The sequence below is a fragment of the Hypomesus nipponensis genome, chromosome 2 (assembly GCF_054491055.1).
Source record: "Hypomesus nipponensis isolate SF chromosome 2, ASM5449105v1, whole genome shotgun sequence".
NCBI lineage: Eukaryota > Metazoa > Chordata > Actinopteri > Osmeriformes > Osmeridae > Hypomesus > Hypomesus nipponensis.
The window spans coordinates 14,822,234-14,848,231 of NC_140362.1; the positions used below are offsets into that span (position 1 = coordinate 14,822,234).

The window sequence follows — 25,998 nt, forward strand, 5'->3', positions numbered from 1 at the left end:
CATTTTCAACAGTTTTTCCTTCTCACCCAAGGTGCTGAAGGTGGATGGTGCATATGTTGCTGTGAAGTTTCCCGGGACGTCGAGCAGCGTGAGCAGCCAGAGCGCCGTTCCCTCAGACTCGGACCCGTCCTCTCTGCTGCAGGACTGCAGGCTCCTCCGAATAGACGAGTTACAGGTACACCTGCTGACACCTGGTCACACAGTTACACCTGGTTACACCTGGTTACACACGGTTACACCTGGTCACACACAGTTACACCTGGTTACACCTGGTTACACACAGTTACACCTGGTCACACACGGCTACACCTCGTTACACCTGGTTACACACAGTTACACCTGGTCACACACGGCTACACCTCCTTACACCTGGTCACACAGTTACACCTGGTTACACAGTTACACCTAGTTACACCTGGTCACACACAGTTACACCTGGTCACACACGGCTACACCTCCTTACACCTGGTCACACAGTTACACCTGGTTACACAGTTACACCTCCTTACACCTGGTCACACAGTTACACCTGGTTACACAGTTACACCTAGTTACACCTGGTCACACATAGTTACACCTGGTCACACACGGCTACACCTCCTTACACCTGGTCACACAGTTACACCTGGTTACACAGTTACACCTAGTTACACCTGGTCACACAGTTACACCTGGTCACACAGTTACACCTGGTCACACAGTTACACCTGGTTACACAGTTACACCTAGTTACACCTGGTTACACACAGTTACACCTGGTCACACACGGCTACACCTCCTTACACCTGGTCACACATATCTACACCTGGTTACACACAGGTACACCTGGTTACACAGCTAGACCTGGTTACACACAGGTACACCTGGCTACACAGCTAGACCTGGTTACACCTGGCTAAATCCATGGTTTGTCATGTCAGGGATATGAGGTCTGCGTTCTCTCTCTCCAACAGGTTGTTAAAACAGGCGGCACGCCCAAAGTTCCCGATTGCTTTCAGCGCACCCCGAAAAAGCTCTGCATCCCAGAGAAAGCCGAGATCCTGGCTGTGAACGTCGACTCCAAAGGTACACCAGCGCGGCCCGCACGCCTGCTCACGTCCGAACGGACACTGTTCAAGCCAGTCGGCCTGAATAGTGTCTGGGTGTGTATGTCGCTCCAATCTCTCTCTCTCTCCCCTCCCCCTCCTCGTGCAGGTGTCCATGCCGTGTTAAAGACGGGGAACTGGGTGAGGTATTGTATCTTTGACCTGGCCACCGGCAAGGCGGAGCAGGAGAACAACTTCCCCACCAGTAACCTGGCCTTCCTGGGGCAGAGCGAGCGCAACGTGGCCGTGTTCACGGCGGGACAGGTGAGGCCAGCGTCCGGAGAGGCCGGACACCGCCGCGCACATGAACGCAGTGCCAGACGAGCGCTCCAGACTCCAGCACACGGGGACATTCATTCCCGGCGTGTTTGCGTGTCGGTTCACTGGCAGAGACGGACAGCGTCCTGTATTTGTACCTGGCCTGTATTCCTTCCCCGTGTGGTTTGTTTGACCTGGATTCTTGGATTCCCCCCCACCCCAGGAGTCTCCCATCATCCTCAGGGATGGCAACGGCACCATTTACCCAATGGCCAAAGACTGCATGGGCGGGATCCGAGACCCCGATTGGCTGGACCTTCCGCCCATCGCCAGCCTGGGCATGGGCGTGCACTCCTTGGCCAACCTGCCCTCCAACTCCACCATCAAGAAGAAGGCTGCTATCATCATCATGGCGGTCGAGGTAAAGACCGTTTGATGTGGAGGTGACGTTCAACCATGAACACCACAGCCTGTGAATGTGTCCATAACCCGGGACGTCGCACATATGTGATTCTGAATGAGGAGGCTAACAAGTAACACTAGCATGGTAGTAACAGTGCTACGAGTATTATGCTAGGTAACTAGGTTACGGAGGCTAACTGAAGCTAGCTAGCTTCCGTTTTTGGAAAAATAACTTGCCCTGTGGGGACCGTCAGAAATATTTTAAAATTCACCCATCTAAAGGTTAACAGGCATTTTACACTTTGATGTACTTGCATCAGACGTGCACAAAGCAAACAGAGAAGCCTGTGGGTCAGTGCTGGGTGTGTTGACGCTCTCCTCCCCGCCACCCGCATTCCAGAAGCAGACGCTGATGCAGCACGTGCTGCGCTGCGACTACGAGGCCTGCCGCCAGTACCTGGTCAACCTGGAGCAGGCCTTCCTGCTGGAGCAGGGGGGCCAGGCCCTGGGTGCCCTGCTGGGGCACCGCTGCGACGGCAACCGCAACGTCCTCCACGCCTGCGTCTCCGTCTGCTTCCCCGTCAGCAACAAGGAGACCAAGGAAGAGGAAGGTATGTGCTCCAGGGCCCCGGCCCGGGCCCACTGTTGGGGAGCCGCGCCTCAGGGACCCCCGCGGGGTCGCCGGAACTGACCGATGGCTTTTTGGGACTTATCTGTGTGTTTGTCCTCCCTCTACCCCTCCCTCCTCCCCTGCCTGCCTGCCTGTGTCTAACTGTGTCTGGCTGTGTTCCAGAAGCTGAACGGTCCGAGAGGAACACGTTTGCGGAGCGCCTGTCGGCCGTGGAGGCCATCGCCAACGCCATCTCCGTGGTCTCCAGCAACAGCTCTGGGAACCGCACGGGGTCCTCCAGCAGCCGAGGGTAAGGCAAGGCCGCTCCTCCGGAGGAGCCCCCTGGTCGTCTCACTCCACACGCGCATCTGGATTCAACTGGAGTTCTTCTTTTTGTTTATCCTAACCCCGCGTGCGTACGTGTGTGTGTTTGGTGTGTCCAGGCTGCGTCTCAGAGAGATGATGAGGCGTTCGCTGAGAGCCGCGGGACTCGGACGCCACGAGTCCGGGCCCTCGTCCAGCGACCACCAAGACCCCGTGTCTCCACCCATAGCCCCGCCCAGCTGGGTTCCTGACCCCCCTCCTATGGATCCAGGTACGCACACGGACCACGATGCAACACACACACACACACACACACACACACTGGAGTCCATTTGTGTTTGTTGTTGTTGTTATTCCGTGCCACTGTCAGGCAGGCATTGGTTACAGTCAGACCAGACCTGGAAGCCCAGCTCGGAGCGCAGCTACATGCTAATGCAGCTTAGTGTGCAACCTGTGTCTAACTGTGGCTTGTTCCGGATTGTTCCTGGCAGATGGTGACATTGACTTCATCCTGGCCCCAGCTGTCGGCTCCCTCACCACTGCTTCCACTGGGACCAGCCTCGGACCCAGCACCTCCACCATACCAGGTCTCACACACACACACACACACACAGAGCTGCAAAATCCCCCCCCCCCCCCCTGTAAATGTCCTTGGATGTTGACTATTGGCTATGCTGTGCCTTTTCCGCCCTCACCCCGTGGCCCCGCCCCCAGGCCCCTCCACGGAGCCATCTGTGGTGGAGTCCAAGGACCGCAAGGCCAACGCCCACCTCATCCTCAAGCTGATGTGTGACAGCGTTGTCCTGAGGCCACACCTCCGCCAGCTGCTCTCCGCCAAGTACGAGACCTTACCCCCTCTCTTTTCCCTGAACTCCAAAAGTCCTGAGTCATTTCCTGAGTCATTTCCTGAGTCATTTCCTGAGTCATTTCCTGAGTCATTTCCTGAGTCATTTCCTGAGTCATTTCCTGAGTCATTTCCTGAGTCATTTCCTTCACACAAAACTGCCCTGTAGGAGTGTTCTTAAAACGCAAGTGCAGCACTGCATGTTGTTTGGTTGGCCTCGCTGCGGTAATTCTCGGAGGCAGTTATTTTGGGTTCCAACGTTGGAGTAGCAAAACGGGGGCTCTTCTAACAGGTCTTTCGGCTAGTCTGCATCGAAAGCGGAGAAAAGAGGCTTCTTACAAACTGAGCCCTTACCTCCCTCTGGGCCCCGACCAGAAGCAGTTTTTTTTGCGGTGTTGTTTTTCCAGAAGGATGTGTGCGTTGTGTGCACTCTGTCTGAAGTGTGTTGCGTTTCTGACAGGGATGCCCGTGGAATGACCCCCTTCATGCTGGCGGTCAGCGGGAGGGCATACCCTGCTGCCATCACGGTTTTGGAGGCGGCACAAAAGATGGCCAAGGGTAGGAGCCCACGCAGCCCACGGGCACACAGCTGCCCCTCACTCACCTGCTCTCTGTGCTCCACCTCCAGAGGTCTGCGTCACGAACGCGCGTGTGTGTGCTCCGCGCCTCCTCACCGTGTGTGTGTGTGTGTGTGTGTGTGTGTGCAGTGGGTGACCCTGGCATACTGGAGAAGGAGGATGCAGACTCTGTGTTTATGGAGATGATGTGCCCCTCTGGGACCAACCCGGACGACTCTCCTCTCTACGTCCTCTGCTGCAACGACACCTGCAGCTTCACCTGGACCGGCGCCGAGCACATCAACCAGGTCCGCACCGTGTGTGTGTGTGTGCGTGTGTGTGTGTGTGGGGCCAGTCAGCCCTCAGTAGATGCTGGGCAGATGTGGTTGATTTTGATACTTTTTGACATCCTGCCAAAAGACATTTGCCCACATGGAGGTTTTCCCTCCCTGATGTGTTTTGGTGTCTGTGTGATTTCACACCACACCAGATGCAGCAGCAGGCATGGGCTCAAGCCGAAGAGGGTTGGGTCTGCAAGCATCATAAGACCTGTGATTTATTCACACCCTCACACCCCTCTCTCTCTCCTCTCTCTTTCTCTGTGTGCGTGTGCGTGCGTGTGCGTGCGCGCAGGACATCTTTGAGTGCCGGACCTGCGGCTTGCTGGAGTCCCTGTGCTGCTGTACAGAGTGTGCCAGGGTCTGTCACAAGGGACACGACTGCAAGTAAGTACCTCACTGGTCACCGGTCGCCATGGAAACAGCCCCGCTTTTCTGCTGCCGTCTGCAGTGGCTGCTCTCCCGGTTTTGTGGCAGTCACGGTGGCTGCACGCTTCTACCAAGACACCAACTGGAATCGTGGTTTCATTGTTTGGGAGGGACGGCAATAATAAAATGGATAGGATGTGTTTATTAAAATGGATAGGATGTGTTTATTGGGGGTGGGAATCTTTTGGTACCTCACGATCCGATTCAAAATCGATTGACAATTTTTTGTGATTTTTAATTAGAAAAAAAAACATCGAAAAAATTAAAATAAATCAATTTTCCGAATCGATGAGGATCGCTGAAAGACTGAATCGCAATTCAAATGTGAATAGATTTTTTTCCCCCACCCCTAGTGGGTATGGTTCCACGTATCCTCCACCACCCTAATTCCTGTCTCCCCCCCCCCCCCCCCCCAGGCTGAAGAGGACCTCCCCCACAGCCTACTGTGACTGCTGGGAGAAGTGTAAGTGTAAGACCCTGATCGCTGGCCAGAAGGCTGCCCGCCTGGACCTGCTCTACCGGCTCCTCACCACCACCAACCTGGTCACCACGCCCAACAGCAGGTGGGCCCCCACACACACACACACACACACACACACACACAAAACACTCTTCTGTGTTTTCTGTTGATTCGTTAGCCGACCTGGCTTCATCCACATGACGCAGGTCTTCTTTGTGTTTGTGTGGCGGCTTCAGTGACTCTCTTTTGCTCTCTGTCTCTATCCATAGGGGCGAGCACATCCTCCTCTTCCTGGTCCAGACTGTTGCTAGGCAGAGTGTGGAACACTGCCAGTACCGGCCTCCGCGAATCAGAGAGGACCGGAACCGCAAGGCAGCCAATGCTGAAGGTGGGTGCAGCAGAACCTCTGGCCCACAGTGAGGGGGGGGGGGGGGGGGGGGTCATGTCACCGCTCAAAGCCCTGGGATACCCAGACCCTGCATGGATGCTGGCTGCTGTTACAGGCTCCTATTCAGGGGGTTGGTGTCATGTGGAGCACACAAGAATGCAAATGCGAGTTCCACTTTCCTGCACCTGGACCCAGCGCACGTAGTGACAACAGGCTTCTGGCTCTCTTCTCTCTGGCCTCCTTTTTCTTGTTTCTCACTTTCCTACCCCCCTCCACACTCTGGTTCTCTCTCTGTTTCTATCTCTCTTGCTTTCTCTCTCCCCCCCCTTCTCCGTATCTCTGTCTCTTTACTTTTCTCTCTCTACCTCCCTCTCTCTCTCTCTCTCTCTCTCCCCCCCCCCCCCCCCCCTTCTCCCTTTCTCTGTTTCTCTATCTCTACTTCTCTCTGTTATTTGTGATTTTTTTACTCTCTCTCTCTCCCTCCCTCCCCCAGACTCTGACATGCCCGACCATGACCTGGAACCACCCCGCTTCGCCCAGCTGGCCCTGGAGAGGGTTCTGCAGGACTGGAACGCCCTCAAGTCCATGATCATGTTTGGCTCCCAGGAGAATAAAGACCCGTGAGTAGCCAAGATGGCCGCCAAAGCTTCTTCCCTTAACTGGGCAGGATCCGTGACGATGTCGGAAAGCAAATCCCCCCCCCCCCCCCATTAAAATCCGAAGAGATATAAGAGATCGATCGCAGCTTTGAGTGGAAAGGCCTTTTGCTTGGCCCTCTCTTGGCACCAAGATGCAGCCAAGCAGGTTGTACCAGGAACCATCTCACTCGAGACGCATGGAACGGTTCTTGTAGCCGGGCTGAATGCTGCCCGTCCCGGAAACCTTTCCGTGGTGTCAAAGGCTGAATGTGCAGAGGGGGAGGGGCCACTCCCTTTCCCAGAGTATCATGTGCCTGTGGAGTTTAATACGTTTCAACTCACCTCTCTCTCCCTCCTCTCGCCTGTTTACACCCCCCCCCCCCCCAGTCTGAGTGCCAGCAGCAGGACGGCCCACCTCCTGCCAGAGGAGCAGGTGTACCTGAACCAGCAGAGCGGCACCATCCGTCTGGACTGCTTCACCCATTGTCTCATTGTCAAGTGTGCCCCTGACATCACCGTAAGTAGGGCTGCCCCCCCCCCCACACACACACACACACACACACACACACACACAGACAGACAGGGCCCGAACCCCGAGTCAGCAAATGCTGCACATTGACTTTTACTAACCAGACGTCATCTTATCTGGATCCCAACACACGGAGGCCAAAGGTTTTCCGATGCCAAATTGTAATAAGGTCATTTTTCCAGGTGTGTGAAGTCTCTCTCCTCCTCCTCCTACCTTCCCCTCCTCCTGTCCCCCAGTTCATAGACACCCTGCTGGGCACCCTGGTGAAGGAGCTGCAGAACAAGTACACGGCAGGGCGCAGGGACGAGGCCATCGTGGTCACCCGCAGGTTCCTGCGCTCCGTGGCCCGGGTCTTCGTCATCCTCAGCGTGGAGATGGCCTCGTCCAAAAAGAAAAAGTACAAACTCTCCTTTGAGTCACATTTTCCCCTCTGCCCACAGCTGACCCGCTGTTCATCTGTACCGTGACTGACCCCACCCTGTGTGTGTGTGGCGTTCTCTCTGTCTCTCTCTTTTCCTCTCATTCTCTCTTTTTTTTCTCTTATTCTTTCTTTCTCTCGCTTTCCGTCTCTCGCTTTCCGTCTCTCGCTTTCTCTCTCTCGCTTTCTCTCTCTCTCTCTCTCTCCCTCCACAGTAACTTCATCCCCCAGCCCATCGGGAAGTGCCGGCGCGTGTTCCAGGCCCTGCTGCCCTACGCCGTGGAGGAGCTCTGCAACGTGGCCGAGTCTCTGATCGTGCCCGTGCGCATGGGCGTGGCCCGGCCCACCGCCCCCTTCACCCTGGCCAGCACCAGCATCGACGCCGTGCAGGGCAGCGAGGAGCTCTTCTCCGTGGAGCCCCTGCCCCCCCGGCCCTCCCCGGACCAGTCCAGCAAGTGAGTGAGGCGTCGCCGTGGGTTACTCTCCACACGCCTGGACGTGGCCCCGTAGCTCAGTTGTATGAAAGCTCAAATACCTTTTTTCTTTTCGTTTCTGCGATTGATAGTGTGTGTGTCTGTGTCAGTTCTAGTCAGACAGCATCTTCCTACATCATCAGAAACCCTCAGCCCCGCCGCAGCAGCCAATCCCAGCCGGCCAGGGGGCGGGACGAGGAGCAGGACGACATTGTGTCTGCAGACGTGGAGGAGGTGAGCGACCTCGGCCAGAACCTTCCGGAACTATTCGCTGCTTTTCAGCTTGGCTTCCTGTCAGACACCACACCTGGACCTTTTTGTTGCCCCAGAACTTCCACCCAGAAGCTTCTCTCCTCACCTCTCTCTCTCCTCTTCCTCCCAGAGCTATGGGTCACCCGTGTGTCTGTGTGTCTGTCAGGTGGAGGTGGTCGAAGGGGTGGCGGGGGAGGAGGATCACCACGACGACCAAGAGGAGCAGGGGGAGGAGAACGCCGAGGCGGAGGGGCAGCACGACGAGCACGACGAAGACGGTGAGAGGCCCCGGAGGATCGCGTCTGACTGTTCACACGGTCGGCCATTTTGGATGTTAACCTCTGAAAGCAAGGGGGCCGTGTTTTAAAGCCTCTCTCCTCCTCCTCTCTCTCCTCCTCCTCTCCCTCCTCCTCCTCTCTCTCCTCCTCTTCTCCCTCCTCCTCCCCCTGAAGGGAGCGACATGGAGCTCGACCTGCTCGCAGCCGCCGAGACGGAGAGCGACAGCGAGAGTAACCATAGCAACCAGGACAACGCCAGCGGGCGCAGGAGTGTCGTCACCGCGGCAACGGCCGGCTCCGAAGCAGGTACGTGGACGGTTCCCGTTTGGGTCGTCGTCTCGCCAAGACAACGGATGTCCATCGTCCCAAAAACCTTTTTCGCAAAAGGGAAATCCCCAGTGATGTCAGTCAGGCGAGCTCGATGGACCCTAGCTACAGTCTGAGATGGGCCAGACATTGGCACAGAGGTTTCCTGACCTCCAGCCCAGGCAGACTGCCTCCTCCCCCCCCAGCCAGCCGACACTGACACACACTCGGGTCCCGCTTCTCCCCGAGCTCCTTGGCGAGGACGCACGTTTATTTGAACGCCTGTTGACATGACCTAAGTGCTGACATCATCACGGAAGACCGTCTCAGTCCCTCCCGGCTCAAAACCCTGATTGTATTTCATTTGCAGGAAGTAGGGTCTCCCTGGCATTTCCTATGTTTGGTATGGGCTTCTCTTTACTTTGATGCATATCAGCTCAGGGCCAGAGTGAACCTGCAGAGTGCACAAGAGTTGTTCTTCCTCCGACGACCCCCACAGCAAAGCCCTCCCATCTCACTGTGTCACCATCTCACTATCGCATCACCACTAACTAATCCTGGCATTCTGTCCAGTCTAACCTCTCCGTTCTTTCCCCCCTTCTGAATAACACACTTATCCTAGTCTGTCTGTGGGTGCTGGCTAACTGGTTTGGTGTTTGGGTCTTTTCCCGTCTCCGATTTCCTGTCTGCATCTCTCACTAATGGGGGGCGGGGGGGGGGGGGGCTCTTGGTCCTGTCATAGCTGCATTGTAAATGTTTGAGTTTCAGTGTTGCTGTGCCTGTACCCAGGTCCAAGTCACTAAGATGAGGATAGAGGCCAGTGAGAGGGAAAGACGAGCCAGTGTTGTTGTTTGAGCTGTGCCCTCCATGTTGGTGCACTGGAGAGGTTGGCCTTGTGGTGGTGTGGATCACTAACCAGCACTCCTGCCTGGGGGGGGAGGAGGAGGAGGGAGAGACGACATCCAGTCACTCACTCAAGCTGCTCTCTCTCTCTCCTGCCTCCTCTCCTCCCTGACTCCTCCTCCTCTCCTCCCTGACTCCTCCTCCTCTCCTCCCTGACTCCTCCTCCTCTCCTCCCTGACTCCTCCTCCTCTCCTCCCTGACTCCTCCCCCCCCCCCCCCCCAGGCGCCAGCAGCGTCCCCGCCTTCTTCTCGGAGGACGACTCCCAGTCCAACGACTCGAGCGACTCGGACAGCAGCAGCAGCCAGAGCGACGACGTGGAGAACGAGACCTTCCTGATGGACGAGCCGCTGGAGCGCACCACCAGCGCCTCCCACGCCAACAGCGCCGCCCAGGCGCCGCGCTCCATGCAGTGGGCCGTGAGGAACACCCCCAGCCAGAGGGCCACAGGCAGCACCCCGCCCAGCACCTCCACACCTGCCGGTCAGCACCGCTCTGGAGGGGAGCACGCACCTAGACAGAACACTCTGGGACACACACACCTAGACAGAACACTCTGGGACACACACCTAGACAGAACACTCTGGGACACACACACCTAGACAGAACACTCTGGGACACACACCTAGACAGAACACTCTGGGACACACACCTAGACAGGACACTCTGGGACACACACCTAGACAGAACACTCTGGGACACACATAGACAGAACACTCTGGGACACACACCTAGACAGGACACTCTGGGACACACACCTAGACAGAACACTCTGGGACACACACACCTAGACACAACACTCTGGGACACACACCTAGACAGAACATCTTGGGGGGGCACAAACACACACACCTAGACAGAACATCTTGGGGCACACACACATTCACACACGCATCTAGACAGAACAACCTTTCTGTGTCACAAAAATAACTTGGGGAGCATACATGAAACTTGTTCGTAGTAGAAACCTAATTGTGTGTGTGTGCGCGTGTGTGTGTGTGTGTGTGCTCAGCGAGCTCCACAGGGCTGATCTACATCGACCCGTCCAACCTGCGGCGGAGCTCGGCCATCAGCTCGTCAGCGGCGGCGGCGGCGGCGGCCCTGGAGGCCAGCAACTCCAGCAGCTACCTGACCTCGGCCAGCAGCCTGGCCCGCGCCTACAGCATCGTCATCCGCCAGATCTCCGACCTCATGAGCCTCATCCCCAAGTACAACCACCTGGTGTACTCCCAGTACCCCGCCGCCGTCAAGCTCACCTACCAGGACGCCGTCAACCTGCAGGTAGGGACTCTGAACACGCACGCATACAGGAGCAGAGTTGTCACGCAGTACAGGAAGTCACTGCGGTCGTACACTGTCCTGATGCAGACTGGGTCTGTTTCCATTCAAGTACATCAGAATCAGAAAGGGATTTATTTGCCACGAAAGTTTGCACAGACAAGGAATTTGCTTTGGCAGGAAGGTGCATACAGTAAATATATAGGAATCTTACATTTAAATATGTGGTCTAACTATACTAAGGATACAAACTAGCAATACTAAGTGGAATAAAATAAAAATAAAATATACAATAAAATAAAAGTTGCCATAAAAAAAATATATAAGTTGCCAATTTACAATATGAAATACATTGTGTGTGTCCCCCCCAGAATTTTGTGGAAGACAAGCTGATCCCCACCTGGAACTGGATGGTGTCCATCATGGACTCCACCGAGGCCCAGCTGCGCTACGGCTCGGCGCTGTCGTCGGCCGGCGACCCGGGCCACCCCTCCCACCCGCTCCACGCCTCGCAGCACTCGGCCCGCAGGGAGCGCATGACGGCCCGCGAGGAGGCCACCCTCCGCACGCTGGAGGGACGCAGGTACGACTCCGCCCTCTCTCCCTTCCCTCTGGAGGGGGGACGGGGGGCGGCTGTTTTGGGGACGAGTCCATTTCCCCCGAGCGGCTTCCTCAACTCAAAAGCTGTCAAACAAATCACCAGTCACTAAACCACATTGTTGGCGCGAAACCGCCGAGTCAGGCATTGATGTCACTCCTGTGTTGTGACCCCCCCCCCCCCCCGCGCAGGCGAGCAGCCACCCTGCTGACGGCACGCCAGGGCATGATGTCGGCGCGCGGGGACTTCCTGAACTACGCCCTGTCCCTGATGCGCTCGCACAACGACGAGCACTCGGACGTGCTGCCCGTGCTGGACGTGTGCTCGCTCAAGCACGTGGCCTACGTCTTCCAGGCGCTCATCTACTGGATCAAGGCCATGAACCAGCAGACCACCCTGGACACGCCCCAGATAGACAGGAAGAGGTGAGGGGGCGACGAGTTGACCTCTTTTTGCGTTTCCGTTCCGGGTGTCTTGTGTTCTATTTCGACGCGGCGAGACGTGTTTTTTTTAGAGATGGAAGGCTTGGAACGGCTCGTGGCTCCGGTTGCCGACCATTCTGTCTGTTTGTTCCCTAGAAACCGGGAGATTCTGGAGTTGGGTTTGGACAACGAGGATTCCGAGCACGAGAATGACGAGGACACCAATCAGAGTGAGTCAGATGGAATAGTGGTCATCCAATGATCCAGTCTGATGAGAGGCCCAATGTTAAAGTCCCCCCCCCCCCCCCCCCCCGGTCTGCATGCTGGTGTGTAAAACAGTGTTAGGGGTTCTGGCCTGTCAGGACAGACACGGAAGAAAGCCAGTTAGACTGAGACGAGGCAGGAAGAAGAAAACCTCTCCTAAAGGTACAGTCCCCCCAGCTTGGAACAGGCCGGACTCCATTTGAAAACCCCAATAGAACCTTCATTTGAATCAACCCAACTGTTTAATGCCAGTATCTGATCAGCCAGGATAGTGTCAGGCAAGGAAAGCGGTTTATTTCCAGAAAATGTATCCGCTGCTGTCAGTGGTGAGTTTCTAAGTGTCCCATTGGTTATTGAGCCTCCCTCCCCCCCCTCCTCAGGCTCCACCCTCCAAGACAAAGACGAGGACCCGGTCCCGGCGGAGACGGGTCAGAACCACCCGTTCTTCCGCCGCTCCGACTCCATGACCTTCCTGGGCTGCATCCCCCCCAACCCCTTCGAGGTCCCCCTGGCCGAGGCCATCCCCCTGGCCGACCAGCCGCACCTCCTGCAGGTCAGCCTCCATGCTCACTGGTCCATTGGTCACGTGGGTTGCGTACGTACTTGCGCATGAGGTTGCAGAGTCTCTCTTGACAAATCAAAATATATATATATATATACACACACATATATATCATCTGCCTGTCGTAAACCCCTAACAAGTGTGTTTGCTCGCTCCGTACCAGCCCAATGCCAGGAAGGAGGACCTGTTTGGCCGCCCCAGTCAGGGCCTGTACTCCTCCTCCTCCTCCTACATGGCCAGTAAGGGCCTGGCCGAGGCCAGCATGGACAGGAACTGCCTGGAGGTAAACATGGGCTCCTCTCTCCCCTCCTCTCAGGTATTACCACCACCACCACCACTCTGCACCGGACAGCACCCACCGCCGGCTGTGTTCCAATATCCACACGAGGACCCTCCCACCGTGGGACCCCCAGGGCGCTTAGAAACTCTGGGGTAGAGCCGTGGTCGTGTGAGGGGTTGGGGGAGGTCGGGGTCACGCTCACGGTAAATGCTCCCTCGCCGTCTCCGTTCGTCGTCTTCTGAGGCGTCGCGCGTCTGACGGGGTGAGACTGGTGACACGGGCCAGCACCTGTCTCGTCCCATGTACATGTTCTGAGATGACCTCAGGAAAAGCGGGAAGCTTTAGGATACCCCGAACGGGGGCCGAGCGTATACTCCCGCCCGCCAGTGAAGATATTGGAACACAGCCGGTCGCCTCTGCTACATTTTCCATTCTACAGTCATTCAAAAAAAACAAAACAAAAAACAACACATGGCTCGTTAGAAGTGCACTTTGACTCCAGCAAAGTGGTGTCTCGGTCCCCCGGCGCAGACCCTGCCCACCAAGATGTCCTACTCTGCCAATTTGAAGAATGTGATGAGCATGGCGAGCGCCCAGCGCGGCGCAGACGACCAGCCCATGGCGGAGCAGCCGACGGAGGCCCCCAAGCCCGGCCCCTCCCCCCACGACCTGGCCGCCCAGCTGAAGAGCAGCCTGTTGGCTGAGATTGGCCTGACCGAGAGCGATGGACCGCCCCTCCCCTCTTTCAGGTACGGAGGCACCTGAGCTGAAGGACCCCCCGGGGGGCTGTCACTGGGTTTACACTCAAACCTGCTCAGATATCCTCTTGTAAATACATAAAGTTGGCTTCGATGAAGGTCTTGACTGACTGCATTATTCGGTCTTGTCCGTCCGTAGACCGTCAACACGCGTTGAGGTTACTTATGTAGGTTGTCGCACCATCGATATGATCTCCATCCACGGTAATAATCTCTTCCTCCCTCCCTCCCTCCCTCCCTCCCTCCCTCCCTCCCTCCCTCCCTCCCTCCCTCCCTCCCTCCCTCCCTCCCTCCCTCCCTCCCTCCCTCCCTCCCTCCCTCCCTCCCTCCCTCCCTCCCTCCCTCCCTCCCTCCCTCCCTCCCTCCCTCCCTCCCTCCCTCCCTCCCTCCCTCCCTCCCTCCCTCCCTCCCTCCCTCCCTCCTGTCTGCCTGCTCCCCCTCTCCTCCCCAGACCCCACTGTAGCTTCATGGGGATGGTGATCTCCCACGACATGCTCCTGGGCCGCTGGCGTCTGTCTCTGGAGTTGTTTGGTCGCGTCTTCATGGAGGATGTCGGCGCCGAGCCCGGATCGGTATGTCCCTCGCACGCCCACGCCGTTTAGTCAGACGGACGGGGTGGCTCTTCAGAATGTCAACGCGCGTTAAGATGGGCCCAATTGCAACGGGTGTACTTTCCCAGTCTTGCCAGGTCGAAGGTTTTAAGCCCTTCCAGAACTCTCTCTCTAACCGCCCCGCGCCCCGTGTGCTCCCCAGATCCTGACGGAGCTGGGCGGCTTCGAGGTGAAGGAGTCCAAGTTCCGCCGCGAGATGGAGAAGCTGCGGAACCTGCAGTCCCGCGACCTGGCCCTGGAGGTGGACCGCGACCGCGACCAGCTCATCCAGCAGACCATGCGGCAGCTCAACACGCACTTTGGGCGCCGCTGCACCACCACGCCCATGGCGGTGCACCGCGTCAAGGTCACCTTCAAGGACGAGCCGGGCGAGGGCAGCGGCGTGGCGCGGAGCTTCTACACGGCCATCGCCCTGGCCTTCCTGTCCAACGACAAGCTGCCCAACCTGGACTGCGTGCAGAGCGTCAGCAAGGGCATGCAGGCCAGCAGTACGTGTCATCACGATTACAACTCAAGTATGACCACAGACGCTACCACGAAATTTCCTTTACCCCCCTCCCCCCCCCCTCTCTCTCCCCCCCCTCCCTCCCCCCGCCCACCTAATGTGATGGCATTTGTATTGAACATGGTGGAGGTGGCTGCTCTGGTGGTGGTGATTGAGGAGGGGGGATGCATACATATAGAGGTTTCCGTAACTTCAATGAAGCGTTTTCTTAATGTTTCTTCCTTCTGTGTGTGTGTGTGTGTGCGTGCGTGCAGATCTGATGCAGCGTCTGAGGAACAGGGACCGGGAGAGGGAGAGGAGGAGTGGTGGGCTGAGGGCAGGCTCCAGGAGAGACAGAGACAGGTGAGGGGAGCGGTTGACTCCATGCTGCCCAGCTGGCTGGACTTTGGGGCGCTTTCACTGTCGTGTCCCCCCCGTCCTGGAGAAACGTCTCTAAGCTTCCGCGACTGTGATGGGTGCAGACCTACAGTTGCTCCTTCCTGCTGTGACCCCCCATAGCGTCTTGTTTCGACGAGCGATTTTCTCTGAGAGGGTCTGAGCGTGCCCGGATGACTCGCTGCTTTAACACGGGGCTTCTCTGTGACAGGGACTCCAGGAGGCAGCTGTCCATCGACACTCGGCCCTTCAGGCCGGCTTCCGAGGGGAACCCCAGCGACGAGCCCGACCCCTTGCCTGCCCACAGACAGGCCCTGGGGGAGAGGCTGTACCCCCGCGTCCACGCCATGCAGCCGGTAAAACCAACATGCTCCTCTTCACTTGGAACACCCACAGCTTCATTTGGTTTCGTTTTTCTTTCTTTTTTTGGGGGGTGACTGGGAGTATATGGCAGATGGGTTATATAGCAGACCTCACTGGTACTGTGTGTGGGTGATGGTGTGAAGGGGCCAGACATGAACCCAGGCTGTGCTCCCATGCCCCCCTCCCCTCTCTCAGGCGTTCGCCAGTAAGATCACGGGGATGCTGCTGGAGCTGTCCCCCGCCCAGCTGCTGCTGCTGCTGGCCAGCGAGGACTCCCTCAGGGCCCGCGTGGAGGAGGCCATGGAGCTCCTCATTGCTCACGGAAGGTACACACGCACACTCGTCCATACCCCCACGTACACCATCACGCCATTTCATGACTATCGGAATAAGCGCGTTCATATTGTAATCAAGAATCAGTTCATATCACTAACTGATGTACTTCCCGTCTCCTAACAGGGAAAACGGAGCCGACAGCATACTGGACCTGGGGCTGCTGGAGGCCCCTGAGAAAGCACAAGTAAAGAGCGGCCACGCGCTTGTTCCTGTGTCTCAGAAATCGTTTGGCGTCATGCAAAATGCATTCATAACGAGTTTGGCTAAAATTATTTTTGGAGTAAATCTGACTTTGAATTCTCCCCCCCGGTTCTAGCAGGCAGAGAACCGTAAGCGCCACGGTTCCACGCGCAGCGTTGTCGACATGGAGATGGACGACCCTGACGACGGCGACGACAACGCGCCGCTGTTCTACCAGCCCGGCAAGAGAGGGTTCTACTGCCCCCGGCCCGGCAAGAACACCGAGGCCCGCCTCAACTGCTTCCGGAACATCGGCAGGTAAGGACGGAAGGACGGGAGACCGGAGCTCGCTTCAGGCGTAGCTGGGATCGGCACGGTCGAGCGCGACCCGTCGTGTTTGAGGACCGAGGAGATAAGCGTGTGAATGTGTTCCTCCTCAGGATACTGGGCCTGTGTCTGCTGCAGAACGAGCTGTGCCCCATCACCCTGAACAGACACGTCATCAAGGTGCTGCTGGGCAGGAAGGTGAGACGACAAGCCTCGCCCCCCGGGGCCGGCCCACTCTTGCATACGCTCTCGGTCGATGGAATAGCATGTCAGACCGTGTTTACAACCGTGTGTGTGTGTGTGTGTGTGTGTGTGTGTGCGCACGCAGGTGAACTGGCATGACTTTGCCTTCTTTGACCCGGTGATGTACGAGAGCCTGCGTCAGCTGATCCGTCACTCGCAGGCCGGCGAGGCGGAGGCCGTCTTTGCCGCCATGGACCTGGCGTTCGCCATCGATCTCTGCAAGGAGGAAGGGGCGGGGCAGGTATGAAGGGAGTCTTCCCGTCAATTTGAACATCCATAGGATCAATTGAGATTCTGTGTTTGTTTGTTTTTTTTTGTGTGTTTTTTTTTGGTCCAATGAAGTGGACTTCAGGGAAGATTTGCTTCTTCAGCGTAGGATGTCTTGGGGGATGAAAAGGCTGCATGCTGAGGTGCTGTCGTTGCCTAAGCGGACGTCCCTCGCATTCATTCATTCATCGTGTGCTCCATCAGGTGGAGCTGCTGGCTGGTGGGGTGAACATGCCTGTGACCCCTCTCAATGTTTATGAATACGTGAGGAAGTACGCCGAACACAGAATGCTGGTTGTTGCCGAGCAACCTCTTCATGTGAGTAAACGACACGCGTATTACAGCACCTGTATATTGATGGACATAAACAGGAGCCACATCCAAGTAGACGAGCCTAAAGTGAAACTGAGCTGCTGTCGTCCTCGTCCCGTCCCCCCCCTCCAGGCAATGAGGAAGGGTCTGCTGGATGTGCTTCCCAAGAACTCCCTGGAGGACCTGACAGCCGAGGACTTCAGGCTGCTGGTCAATGGCTGTGGAGAGGTCAATGTGCAGATGCTCATCAGCTTCACGTCCTTCAATGACGAATCTGGCAAGTGTCTCCGTTTTAATCTCTTTCCTCACTCTTAACTCTTCTCTCACACGCACTCATCAGCCTCTTGTATTTGACTGAGTCAGCCATTAAAGAGCTTTGACTCATCTGTTCTGTCTCATTATTGATCTTTTGCACTCCACAGGGGAGAATGCAGACAAGCTGCTGCAGTTCAAGCGTTGGTTCTGGTCCATTGTGGAGAAGATGAGCATGACAGAGAGGCAAGATCTGGTAAGCGGTCTGAACAACCTCGACAACTGACAACAGGCTCAAAAGTTGGGATATTTAAAGAGAGGACAAAGATGACTAATACTGTGTGGTTTCTCTGCGTCTCAGGTGTACTTCTGGACCTCCAGTCCGTCTCTGCCGGCCAGTGAGGAGGGCTTCCAGCCCATGCCCTCCATCACCATCCGGCCCCCGGACGACCAGCACCTGCCCACCGCCAACACCTGCATCTCGCGCCTTTACGTGCCTCTCTACTCCTCCAAACAGATCCTGAAACAGAAACTCTTGCTAGCCATTAAGACCAAGAACTTTGGTTTTGTTTAGAGAAGTTGACAAAAACATGTTTACCGTTGTGTAATATTTACCTAGTTCCATTTTTGTAGATTTATTTTTTGTCTATACAATTTTATTAAATTCAACATGCTGTCACTCCCCTGGCGGTAACTTTGTTTGTGTTGTGAACACAGACAGCTTGTTCTTATTTTTTATTTTGTGTTCTGAAGAAATATACAGTACATTCCTGCATTGGCTTTGTAAAGATGAAGCCCTCAGCTCTGCTCTATTGGCTTAAACCTTTACTTCCCAGGAATTTGGCTTTGACAGCAAACTGTCAGCCGAAACCCAGCCAAAGATGACAGCAGTAGAAGTATTTAAAGTAAAAAAATAAAATTAAAAAAAGACACACTGTGATTATAATTTTTTTCCTGCCCTAAACGGAATACTTACTATCACTGACAGTTCACCTCTGCCTTGGTGGAAAGTCATTTTTTCTTGTATAGGGGGAGTAGGGAATTTCAAAATAAACTTGGATGCAAGCTACTTTTTTTGTCCTGCTTATTATTGATGTTTCCTTTTGTCATTTTAAATTCTGTTTTGTTCTCACATTTTTATAAACGTGGCAGTTGTCATTTTTTATAACATGATTCATTCGCCATTGACTTATACTGTGAGATGTGGCAGTTTTGCTTTTTCCACACCTATAAGTGACGTTGCACCAATCGTCAACCGGGATTCCTCTTGCGACCGCCCATTCCCTTGTAGGGCGTCATCCTTTTGAGAATGCACCTTGCTTTGTCAGTCAGTGTTGAAGGGGAGCATGGTTGGTTAGTTGGCAGACTGTCAGTTCCTCAATACAATCAAGTGTCAGGATCTATGATAAGAAAAGAAGGCGTATGAGGTGAACCCGTGATCGACACTGGAAGCGGACGATAGATACTGAACGTGAATTTGCTAGCTCTTAAGCTAGGCTAAGGGGATTAAATCAGAAAGAGAAACGCTAGCTAGGTGGCTATGACAAGCAGGTGATGATTTTACTGTTTGGCATGTCTAAACCTTTTTGTTATTTTTAGCTAATGTTAGCTGGCTTGTTAGCCTAGTTTTCTCAGTGTGCCTGTCACCGGAATCGATGTAAATGGCAGATAACTGGCAGGACGCGACCTCGCAGCAGATCAAGTTGATCGCAGATCGCCTGAATGAACTACTCTCCACTGGCGTAAACCTCCTGCACTCCGAGCTCGGTGTGGATTTGGGTCTAAAGCCCGAGCTTTATCCGCCATGGGTTATCCTCTTAGCGGCGTGTATCGGACTAGTGCTCATGGTGGCGTTGTGGGCCTGGGCCTGTCGTGGTGTCTTCAAGAAACGACCGACCATTACCGCCGTCGATGACAGCGTGGATGAATCTAAAGCAGTATTCACCAAACCAATGCTTAGGAACGAGGAGCCTAAGAGGAAGAAGAGGAAACCAGTGGAAAAGGTAATGTCTACGTTTTTTCAGACTTCCATTCGTTAGCCATGCCAAAAAATGATCTGGATATGAACTGACCAAGCAGTTGCCAGCAGTTGCTAGCTAGCCAGTCTGTGTTTTTAGCCAACAGTTCTGCTTGACAGCCATAATGATATACTCTTAGGTAACATAGGTTTGGACAGCTATTCTCATAAACCAGATATAAATTCGGGACTAACTTTTGGCAGCTAGATGGCTAACCTATAAGGGTTGGAGTTTGAATTGTTAGAGGCATGTATTGTGCGTCGACTAACGTGGATTTGTCTTTGCTCCAAATACAGAAACCCCAGCCAAACGGCCGTGTGGTAGGCGAGACACAGGAGGAAATCAAAGTGACTGAGGATGTGCCGCATCATGCACAGACAGATGTGAAGCCAGAAAAGGTTTCAGAGGTATGAGTTCCGAGCTAGACGCCAAACCGGATTATAGTTTGACACGTCCTGCGAAATCTGGGTAATTTGTAATCGCCTCTCGGTATGTTCGTTGGCATGTCTTAATATCCCAAATCGGTGTCGGTCAAACTTTGGACTTTTAAGATTCGGTATTAAAGTGCCCCGAGGTTATTTAGCCACGCCCCAGGACACGTTTGAAGTTGTCAGATGTTTTGTATGGTAGGTAGTAAGTCAACCATCCTACTTCCTTGTCAGCCTAATTAGATATGCACTGGTGGTTAAGTGAAGCAGCTCTGTGGCCTCTCACTGTCATCCTGTGGTGATGTGGCCAGACCAGCTGGCAGTGTCAGGTTACCATTTTAGCTTGCAGATGCAGCATAATCCTGAAGGATGGCCCCAGACTTAGACTGTGTTCACTGTGGGCTCTCCACATCCTGCACCACCCACATGGTTGACTTGGTCATTGTTGTGCATAGTATCGCACTGAAACACAACTGATATGTGTGTAGACATGGGCGGTAATTGTCTTTAGAGGGATGGATCGTCACTTCTCCATGTTTAAGGGGAGGTGGACTCCAGATCTATGTTTAGGTTGGCCCGTGTTGATTTGATTGAGAGTCACCCCATGCTCTTGAGGTGCACCGTGTGGCCTGCATGTTCCAGTCTCCTCTCTGCTGCCCCCTCGCTTCCCTCTACTGGCTTCTAACAACCATGGAGTGAAACTCGATGTGATTTCTGTTTTCAAAGGTCAAAAAGGCGAAGAAGAAGCCTAAACAAGCTGTGAAGGATGTGAAGGGGACTGCTGATGGCAAAGAACCAGAAGAGGGTAAAAGCCTCAACATTTTCCAAATGGGGGTGGGGGGGGGGGGCTGGGGGAGGCTGTTACAGATCCACATCCTGTTGGTAAAGTACATCAACAAAAGCGTACAAAGTCATCCGTCTTGTCTCCCGGACCCCAGGCACCTGGGAGACCAAGGTCAGTAACAAGGAGAAGCGAGAGCAGCGCCGCAAGGACAAGGTCCCCGGAGACGGCTCTGGCAGCCCCGGGGGGGGAGGCTCCCCCCCAAGCATCACTCCCCCGGAGCTGACCAAGGCTGCTGCTGGAGCCCAGAAGAAGAAGAAAGGTATGTTTAGGCCCCGCCACCCGGGCCTCGCCATTCACAACCCACAGAGGTCCTTAGCGTCGTGGTTAGGGTCTCTGGAGCCACTCACACACACACACACACACACACACACAGTCCAGAGAGGAAGGTGGATCTCTTACTTGCCTGTTATTGAGTTTCTTTGGTCTCTCGTGGAGAGGTTCTGCTAAAAATACAGGCCATAGGGGGAACCAAGGGCCCTTGGCAGTTTGCTGCCCGTCACCCGCCCTGAGACTGTGTGTCAAGATCTTCACCCGCTTCCCTTAAGACCTCTTGCTCCCCCAAGGCTATTATGGAAAGTGTGTAGTTGGGTACTGACTAATGACATGCTCTTCACCTTGTTCTCAGGGGAGGTCTCCAGGGCCAAAGCTGAGAAAGATGTTGTCACTGCTCAAGGTAACAGTCAACATTGAAGAGGAAAAAAAAATATGTCAACTGTGTATGTGAATAACTTCAACATCTGACAATATTGTAAACACATTAGAAAGAAAGTTATTTCACATTTTAAAAAAGTAGGCATCTTTATGCAGGTCTTCTCTTGGAATCCTTTAAATAGGATTCCCAAGTAAAGTGTGAAAGCTAAGCTGGTATGTGTGTATTCTGGACGGGTGTCAAATGTGTGTCTGTGTGTGTGTTGGTGTCAGTTGACAGCAGCGATGCTGGCCGGACAGATCTATCTGTCAATGCCCCAGCCCAAGTGATTGGCCCAGACCGGGTGCACTTCCCTGCCAATCAGAGCGCTGCACAGGGGACTCCAGAGCCCGCCTCCAGACGGGGGCAGGAAACTGAGGGTGAGGCTAAGCAGGGAATGCTGGACACCTGCAACCCACATGTACTGCTTATTGTTGAAACAAAAACACACACACACACACACACAGCCACACACACACACACACAAACAAACATGCCCTAGTTGGGAAAATAAATATTTGAGATGTTTTCAGTGGTGTGTGTGTGGTCTGAAGAGTGTTATCTCCCTGGTCAGGGTCATGGAATGTCATTGACGCTGGGACGTGCTCCGGAGTTGGCACTGCTCGTAAGTCTCTCCTTTCTCTCTCCATTACATGTCAGGTCTTTGTAACATAACTAAAGGCCCTCAGACTTATGCAACTTAAAATTTGTTTTTTTTTTATACAACAAGCAACGTCTCCATCAGGAAGAAGCTACTGCAGTACATATCGTTTTCCTATCTTGTACAGTCGTGACATTTTGTCAGCCCTTGAACAGTGCTGCCTTTTTGAGCCAATAGATGGCGTGGTGGCGTTGTTTGACAACATGCCGCTGTGTGTTTCAGCTGAGGAGCCCTCGCCTGTGACGGAGGTTCCCTGGCTCGGCCCGCCACAAGTAGAAGACGAGTGGTCTGGAAAGAGTAAGAAAGCCTTCATTGACGTGGAGAGAACATGGACATACAACCTCGCACGTATAAAACAATCACATACTGAACATACTTGCATGCGGATATACATATGCACATGTCTGTAACACCTATGCTTATACCTTCTTGGTCCTATGTGTTTATTTAGTTTTGTTGAGATCCTCCTTGTGTTTCCAGATGGGGAGTCCATGGACCCCAGTTCAGACTGGGCCGCCCCCTCTGAGGCCTGGGTGAACCATGAGGAGCTCCCCGTGGTGGAGGACCCCCCCGCAGCGGCCCCCCCAGCAGCGGCCCCCCCAGCTCAGGTGGAGGTGCCCCCAGAGCCTGCCAAGGTACAGCAGTCACTGGGGAGTTGGGGAGATTGTGAGCGCCACAGTCTCCAGTTGGAGAAGGTCCGTGCTCACAGTTGGGGGTCAATGTTCTGTGTCTCTGGCTTTTCACAAGCCAAAGACTCGAATTAGTTTTGTTGCCTTGGACATTGTAGACTTGACTCTGTGGGACAGTTCCACCAGTTAAATGTAACTGGGAGTGAGAACCGTGAAACTCACTCCTCGGGTATGTAAGAGGCCACCCGCGTCGAAGAAGAGCTAGCTTTTCTTTGGCGTAGTTGGTAGTGGTCGCGCTTGGCAAGCCGGAGGCCGAGCGTTCGTATCCCGTGCGTGGCAAACTACCTTGTCAGACGGAGCGTGGCTACGGCTCTTACAGACCCGTCACATAAATCTCCCATTAAAAAACATAACATTGACATGAAATGAACGATGGCTACATTCCAACCCTTCTGGACTTTTCCACGGGTCGGCGGGTTGGAGATGGGAGTGTTTAAACAACGTCTGGAGACCCAGGGGAGCGTGGAGCTCTCACGCTGTGCTCACTGTCCCTCAGGTATCGGATGAGGAGGAGAAGGAAAAGGCAGACGCCACGGCAGACGCGAGCGGGAAATCGAAAAAAAAGAAGAAGAAAAAGAAGAAGCCGGCAGAGGAAGGAGGAGGGGCCGAACAGGTAACGCACACATGCACACACGGCGTATGGCTTCTGGACAGGCTGACCTATGTGAAGGCCGATATTGTAACTGCACACGCTCGTCGCAGATTATCACGTTGGAAATACCCAAGCGTCTCTGCTTTAAAAAGCCCGGCTCCAGGGTGCTGTCATTCTGCTCTCCTCATGCCAGCGTGTCCCTGTATGTCCTTGTCACCAGGACGGAGACGAGCCAGAGAGGGAGACAGAGGCTGCCGTGAAGAAGCAGCCAGCCCAGGAAATGGGCACCTCTTCCCAGCCAGCCAGCACCGTGGCGCCCCCTGCTGCAGTGGAGGTCAGAATCTGCTCTCCTTGTCTCGAATAAGGTCACTTTCGAAGTCCCCCCCCTCTCTGTCAAGAAGGGGTTGGGCAGATTCATGTTATGTTCCTTCCTTCCTTGTTTGTGTCCCTGATGTTGACCTCTGGGGTGTTGCATGACATTTACATTGTGTGATTCTGCAGGATAAGGGATAGTTCAGTTTCACATTGAATTGATGTTCCTACCTGACCCTGTGTCCCCCCCCTTTCCCCCTCCTCAGGTGCCCCAGCCCCCCCCTGCCGTGATACAAGTGCCTCAGACTCCAGCTGAGGCTGAGCCCTCAGCCAATCAGAACAACCTCCCTGCTCCTGCACAGAGTACGTACCAGCAGCATGACTCCCCCCACCGCCACCCCCACACACACAAACGGACACACGTCTCCCTCAGACTAATGTACCAGTGCCATGCAGTCGTGCTCCCTGCTTGCCTTCCTCCTCACCACTAGAGGGTGCCCTCCTCTCCCCCCCCGCCCTCGGCTGCCTGCAGCTCCTGGCCCCAGGTCCAGCCTGTGATTTATGGGGGCGTAGGAAGTGGTCTGGTCCCGGGGCTGGCTGCCAGATGCCCCCTCCTCCCTGGCTGTCTGAATAGCTATCCCAGCAGCCACAGTGACCCTCAGCCCCTCTCTCTCTCTGCCTCTCTCTCTCTCTCTCTCTCTCTCTCTCTCTCTCTCTCTCTCTCTCTCTCTCTCTCTCTCTCTGCCTCTCTCTCTGTCTCTGTCTCTCTCTTGCACTCTCTCTCTCTTGCACTCTCTCTAATGGAGCAAACACAAGGCTGCTCACCACCATCGCTGCAGGAGTTGTACCCCTCAGACAATGCGCCCCCCATCCATGCATTCACACACATGCATCAATGTAAACTGTAAACAAACCTTGGTTTTGTAAGTTGATGGGCCTTCAGAAAGTCGTGTGTGGACACAGACTGGACTTGCTTAACGACTATCCTCTGACAGATGTTTAAACTGCTTAATTTTAACTTCCGAGCCCAACTGTAGTCTACTACTACAAGCCCCTCACCATCACCTCTACCTTGACGTCTGTTGGAATAAACACTAGAGACACACCCTCACCTTCATGCACCTCTTGGGCCCTCTTAGTAAAGCAGCAGATTTAACAACTGCCAGGTTAAAAAAAAAACGCATTAAACAGGCTGAGACTGATGGTTCACTGATGATTGTGATTGTTTCCTTCCTCAGAGAAAGCTGAGGAGAGCCAACCGTCCAAACCAGTGAAGAAGAAGAAGGCCAGAAGAGAGACATGATTGGGTTCACAGTCGATATGCAAAACCACTCCACATCCTGTTTATGCAACTCACTGGCCCACTGGTCATGTCATGGATTAACAATAGAGACCTAAAATCAGAGAATACCGCTAACACCTTCAAGCTCTTTCTTATGTTTTGCACAAGCATGACATTTGACTGAATCCAGATACACTGGAAGCTATCAATGCATTTTCTGACTGATATTTGGCACATTCTTGTGTCTTCTAATTCCATAGAATATTTTGATTGGAACACCGTAGTGCGATTTTAAATCTAGGAAGGAGAAAAATAATAATACTGATCATGTGTAGAAATTGTGATGTTGTGATTTTGAGATTAATCATGTGTGGAGAAAGTGGACCTCTTGTGTTCTGGACTACAGGAAGCCAAAGTCTGAGACCAGCTCCTGTGTTCCAGCCAGACATGTATTCAACTGTCTAATTTCTGCTTTCTTGCCAGTCGTATTGGTAAAGCAACCACTCTAGTAACCGCCCTTTCTGTCTATCCTTTTGACGGGTCCTGTATACAGAGAGCGTGAATATGGTCTGTTGTATTGCTCTTCACTCTGTGATGGTGTATCAAGAGCCAAACAGGTGTCGCTGTTCCACCCCGCCATCCCCGAACTGTTTCCATCCTCGTCCACCTGTGTTAGACGATTTAAAAAGCCCTCCAAAGCCTTTTGTAAACCCCCTTTGTAATAAAGAATTGCAAAGCCATATGTAAAAAAAGGCAAAAGAATAAAGGCTCTTTTCTATATTTGACATTTGTGGATGTGTTCTCCGTTTCCTATTGTTTTTGCTGTAGCCCAATGTTCTTGGATGATTGACAGTTGAGCTGACAGGTTTTAATTGCGCGTTCACGCCACAAGCATCAAAAATTAATGTAACGATCCTGTGTTGTCTTCCTGTTTGCAGCTACTACATATCGTTACACATTCCCGCGACTCGGGGAATCTGTTCTCGAACTGACGCGTTACATCACCGTCTGTCTGATCCTATCTAGGTGGTCACATGGTGCATTGTTTGTCAATCTGCTTG

At 54.1% G+C, this 25,998-nt stretch overlaps 2 protein-coding genes across 6 annotated transcripts in view; both read left to right on the top strand.

The window, feature by feature from the left end:
* ubr5 (ubiquitin protein ligase E3 component n-recognin 5) overlaps positions 1–18,492 on the top strand; it is a 30,581-nt gene extending 12,089 nt beyond the window's left edge. The window contains exons 17-59 of one of the 4 annotated variants that reach the window (XM_084708169.1): positions 32–175; positions 954–1,065; positions 1,195–1,349; positions 1,567–1,764; positions 2,146–2,356; positions 2,539–2,665; positions 2,799–2,950; positions 3,171–3,266; positions 3,394–3,517; positions 3,984–4,081; positions 4,231–4,388; positions 4,714–4,805; positions 5,264–5,410; positions 5,577–5,695; positions 6,189–6,315; positions 6,721–6,850; positions 7,099–7,259; positions 7,496–7,735; positions 7,864–7,987; positions 8,136–8,283; positions 8,458–8,589; positions 9,716–9,973; positions 10,503–10,771; positions 11,140–11,351; positions 11,558–11,791; positions 11,945–12,018; positions 12,128–12,214; positions 12,433–12,605; positions 12,778–12,897; positions 13,426–13,643; positions 14,104–14,224; positions 14,406–14,778; positions 15,023–15,110; positions 15,355–15,499; positions 15,702–15,832; positions 15,966–16,026; positions 16,159–16,340; positions 16,463–16,547; positions 16,678–16,833; positions 17,064–17,177; positions 17,304–17,448; positions 17,594–17,679; positions 17,785–18,492. In XM_084708169.1, the coding sequence (XP_084564295.1) occupies positions 32–175; positions 954–1,065; positions 1,195–1,349; positions 1,567–1,764; positions 2,146–2,356; positions 2,539–2,665; positions 2,799–2,950; positions 3,171–3,266; positions 3,394–3,517; positions 3,984–4,081; positions 4,231–4,388; positions 4,714–4,805; positions 5,264–5,410; positions 5,577–5,695; positions 6,189–6,315; positions 6,721–6,850; positions 7,099–7,259; positions 7,496–7,735; positions 7,864–7,987; positions 8,136–8,283; positions 8,458–8,589; positions 9,716–9,973; positions 10,503–10,771; positions 11,140–11,351; positions 11,558–11,791; positions 11,945–12,018; positions 12,128–12,214; positions 12,433–12,605; positions 12,778–12,897; positions 13,426–13,643; positions 14,104–14,224; positions 14,406–14,778; positions 15,023–15,110; positions 15,355–15,499; positions 15,702–15,832; positions 15,966–16,026; positions 16,159–16,340; positions 16,463–16,547; positions 16,678–16,833; positions 17,064–17,177; positions 17,304–17,448; positions 17,594–17,679; positions 17,785–17,997 (6,540 nt within the window). In that variant the 3' untranslated portion in view covers positions 17,998–18,492. Of the gene's footprint in view, positions 1–31; positions 176–953; positions 1,066–1,194; positions 1,350–1,566; positions 1,765–2,145; positions 2,357–2,538; positions 2,666–2,798; positions 2,951–3,170; positions 3,267–3,393; positions 3,518–3,983; positions 4,082–4,230; positions 4,389–4,713; positions 4,806–5,263; positions 5,411–5,576; positions 5,696–6,188; positions 6,316–6,720; positions 6,851–7,098; positions 7,260–7,495; positions 7,736–7,863; positions 7,988–8,135; positions 8,284–8,457; positions 8,590–9,715; positions 9,974–10,502; positions 10,772–11,139; positions 11,352–11,557; positions 11,792–11,944; positions 12,019–12,127; positions 12,215–12,432; positions 12,648–12,777; positions 12,931–13,425; positions 13,644–14,103; positions 14,225–14,405; positions 14,779–15,022; positions 15,111–15,354; positions 15,500–15,701; positions 15,833–15,965; positions 16,027–16,158; positions 16,341–16,462; positions 16,548–16,677; positions 16,834–17,063; positions 17,178–17,303; positions 17,449–17,593; positions 17,680–17,784 lie in introns of all 4 variants that reach the window. The other 3 variants (XM_084708179.1, XM_084708184.1, XM_084708192.1) reach the window with 3 other exon arrangements.
* Positions 18,493–18,753: 261 nt separating this feature from the next.
* Positions 18,754–25,722, top strand: LOC146300957 (protein LYRIC-like). 2 transcript variants are annotated; one of them, XM_084708214.1, is made up of 13 exons: positions 18,754–19,426; positions 19,738–19,848; positions 20,596–20,674; positions 20,808–20,972; positions 21,339–21,386; positions 21,635–21,781; positions 21,976–22,026; positions 22,285–22,359; positions 22,543–22,697; positions 23,248–23,364; positions 23,564–23,677; positions 23,922–24,018; positions 24,894–25,722. In XM_084708214.1, the coding sequence occupies exons 1-13, from the start codon at positions 19,085–19,087 to the stop codon at positions 24,956–24,958; spliced, it is 1,566 nt and encodes a 521-aa protein (XP_084564340.1). In that variant the 5' UTR covers positions 18,754–19,084; the 3' UTR covers positions 24,959–25,722. The 2 variants fall into 2 exon arrangements, with proteins under 2 accessions (XP_084564340.1, XP_084564331.1); XM_084708205.1 differs by having other exon boundaries at positions 18,950–19,426; positions 22,543–22,757; positions 24,894–25,105.
* Positions 25,723–25,998: the final 276 nt, after the last annotated feature.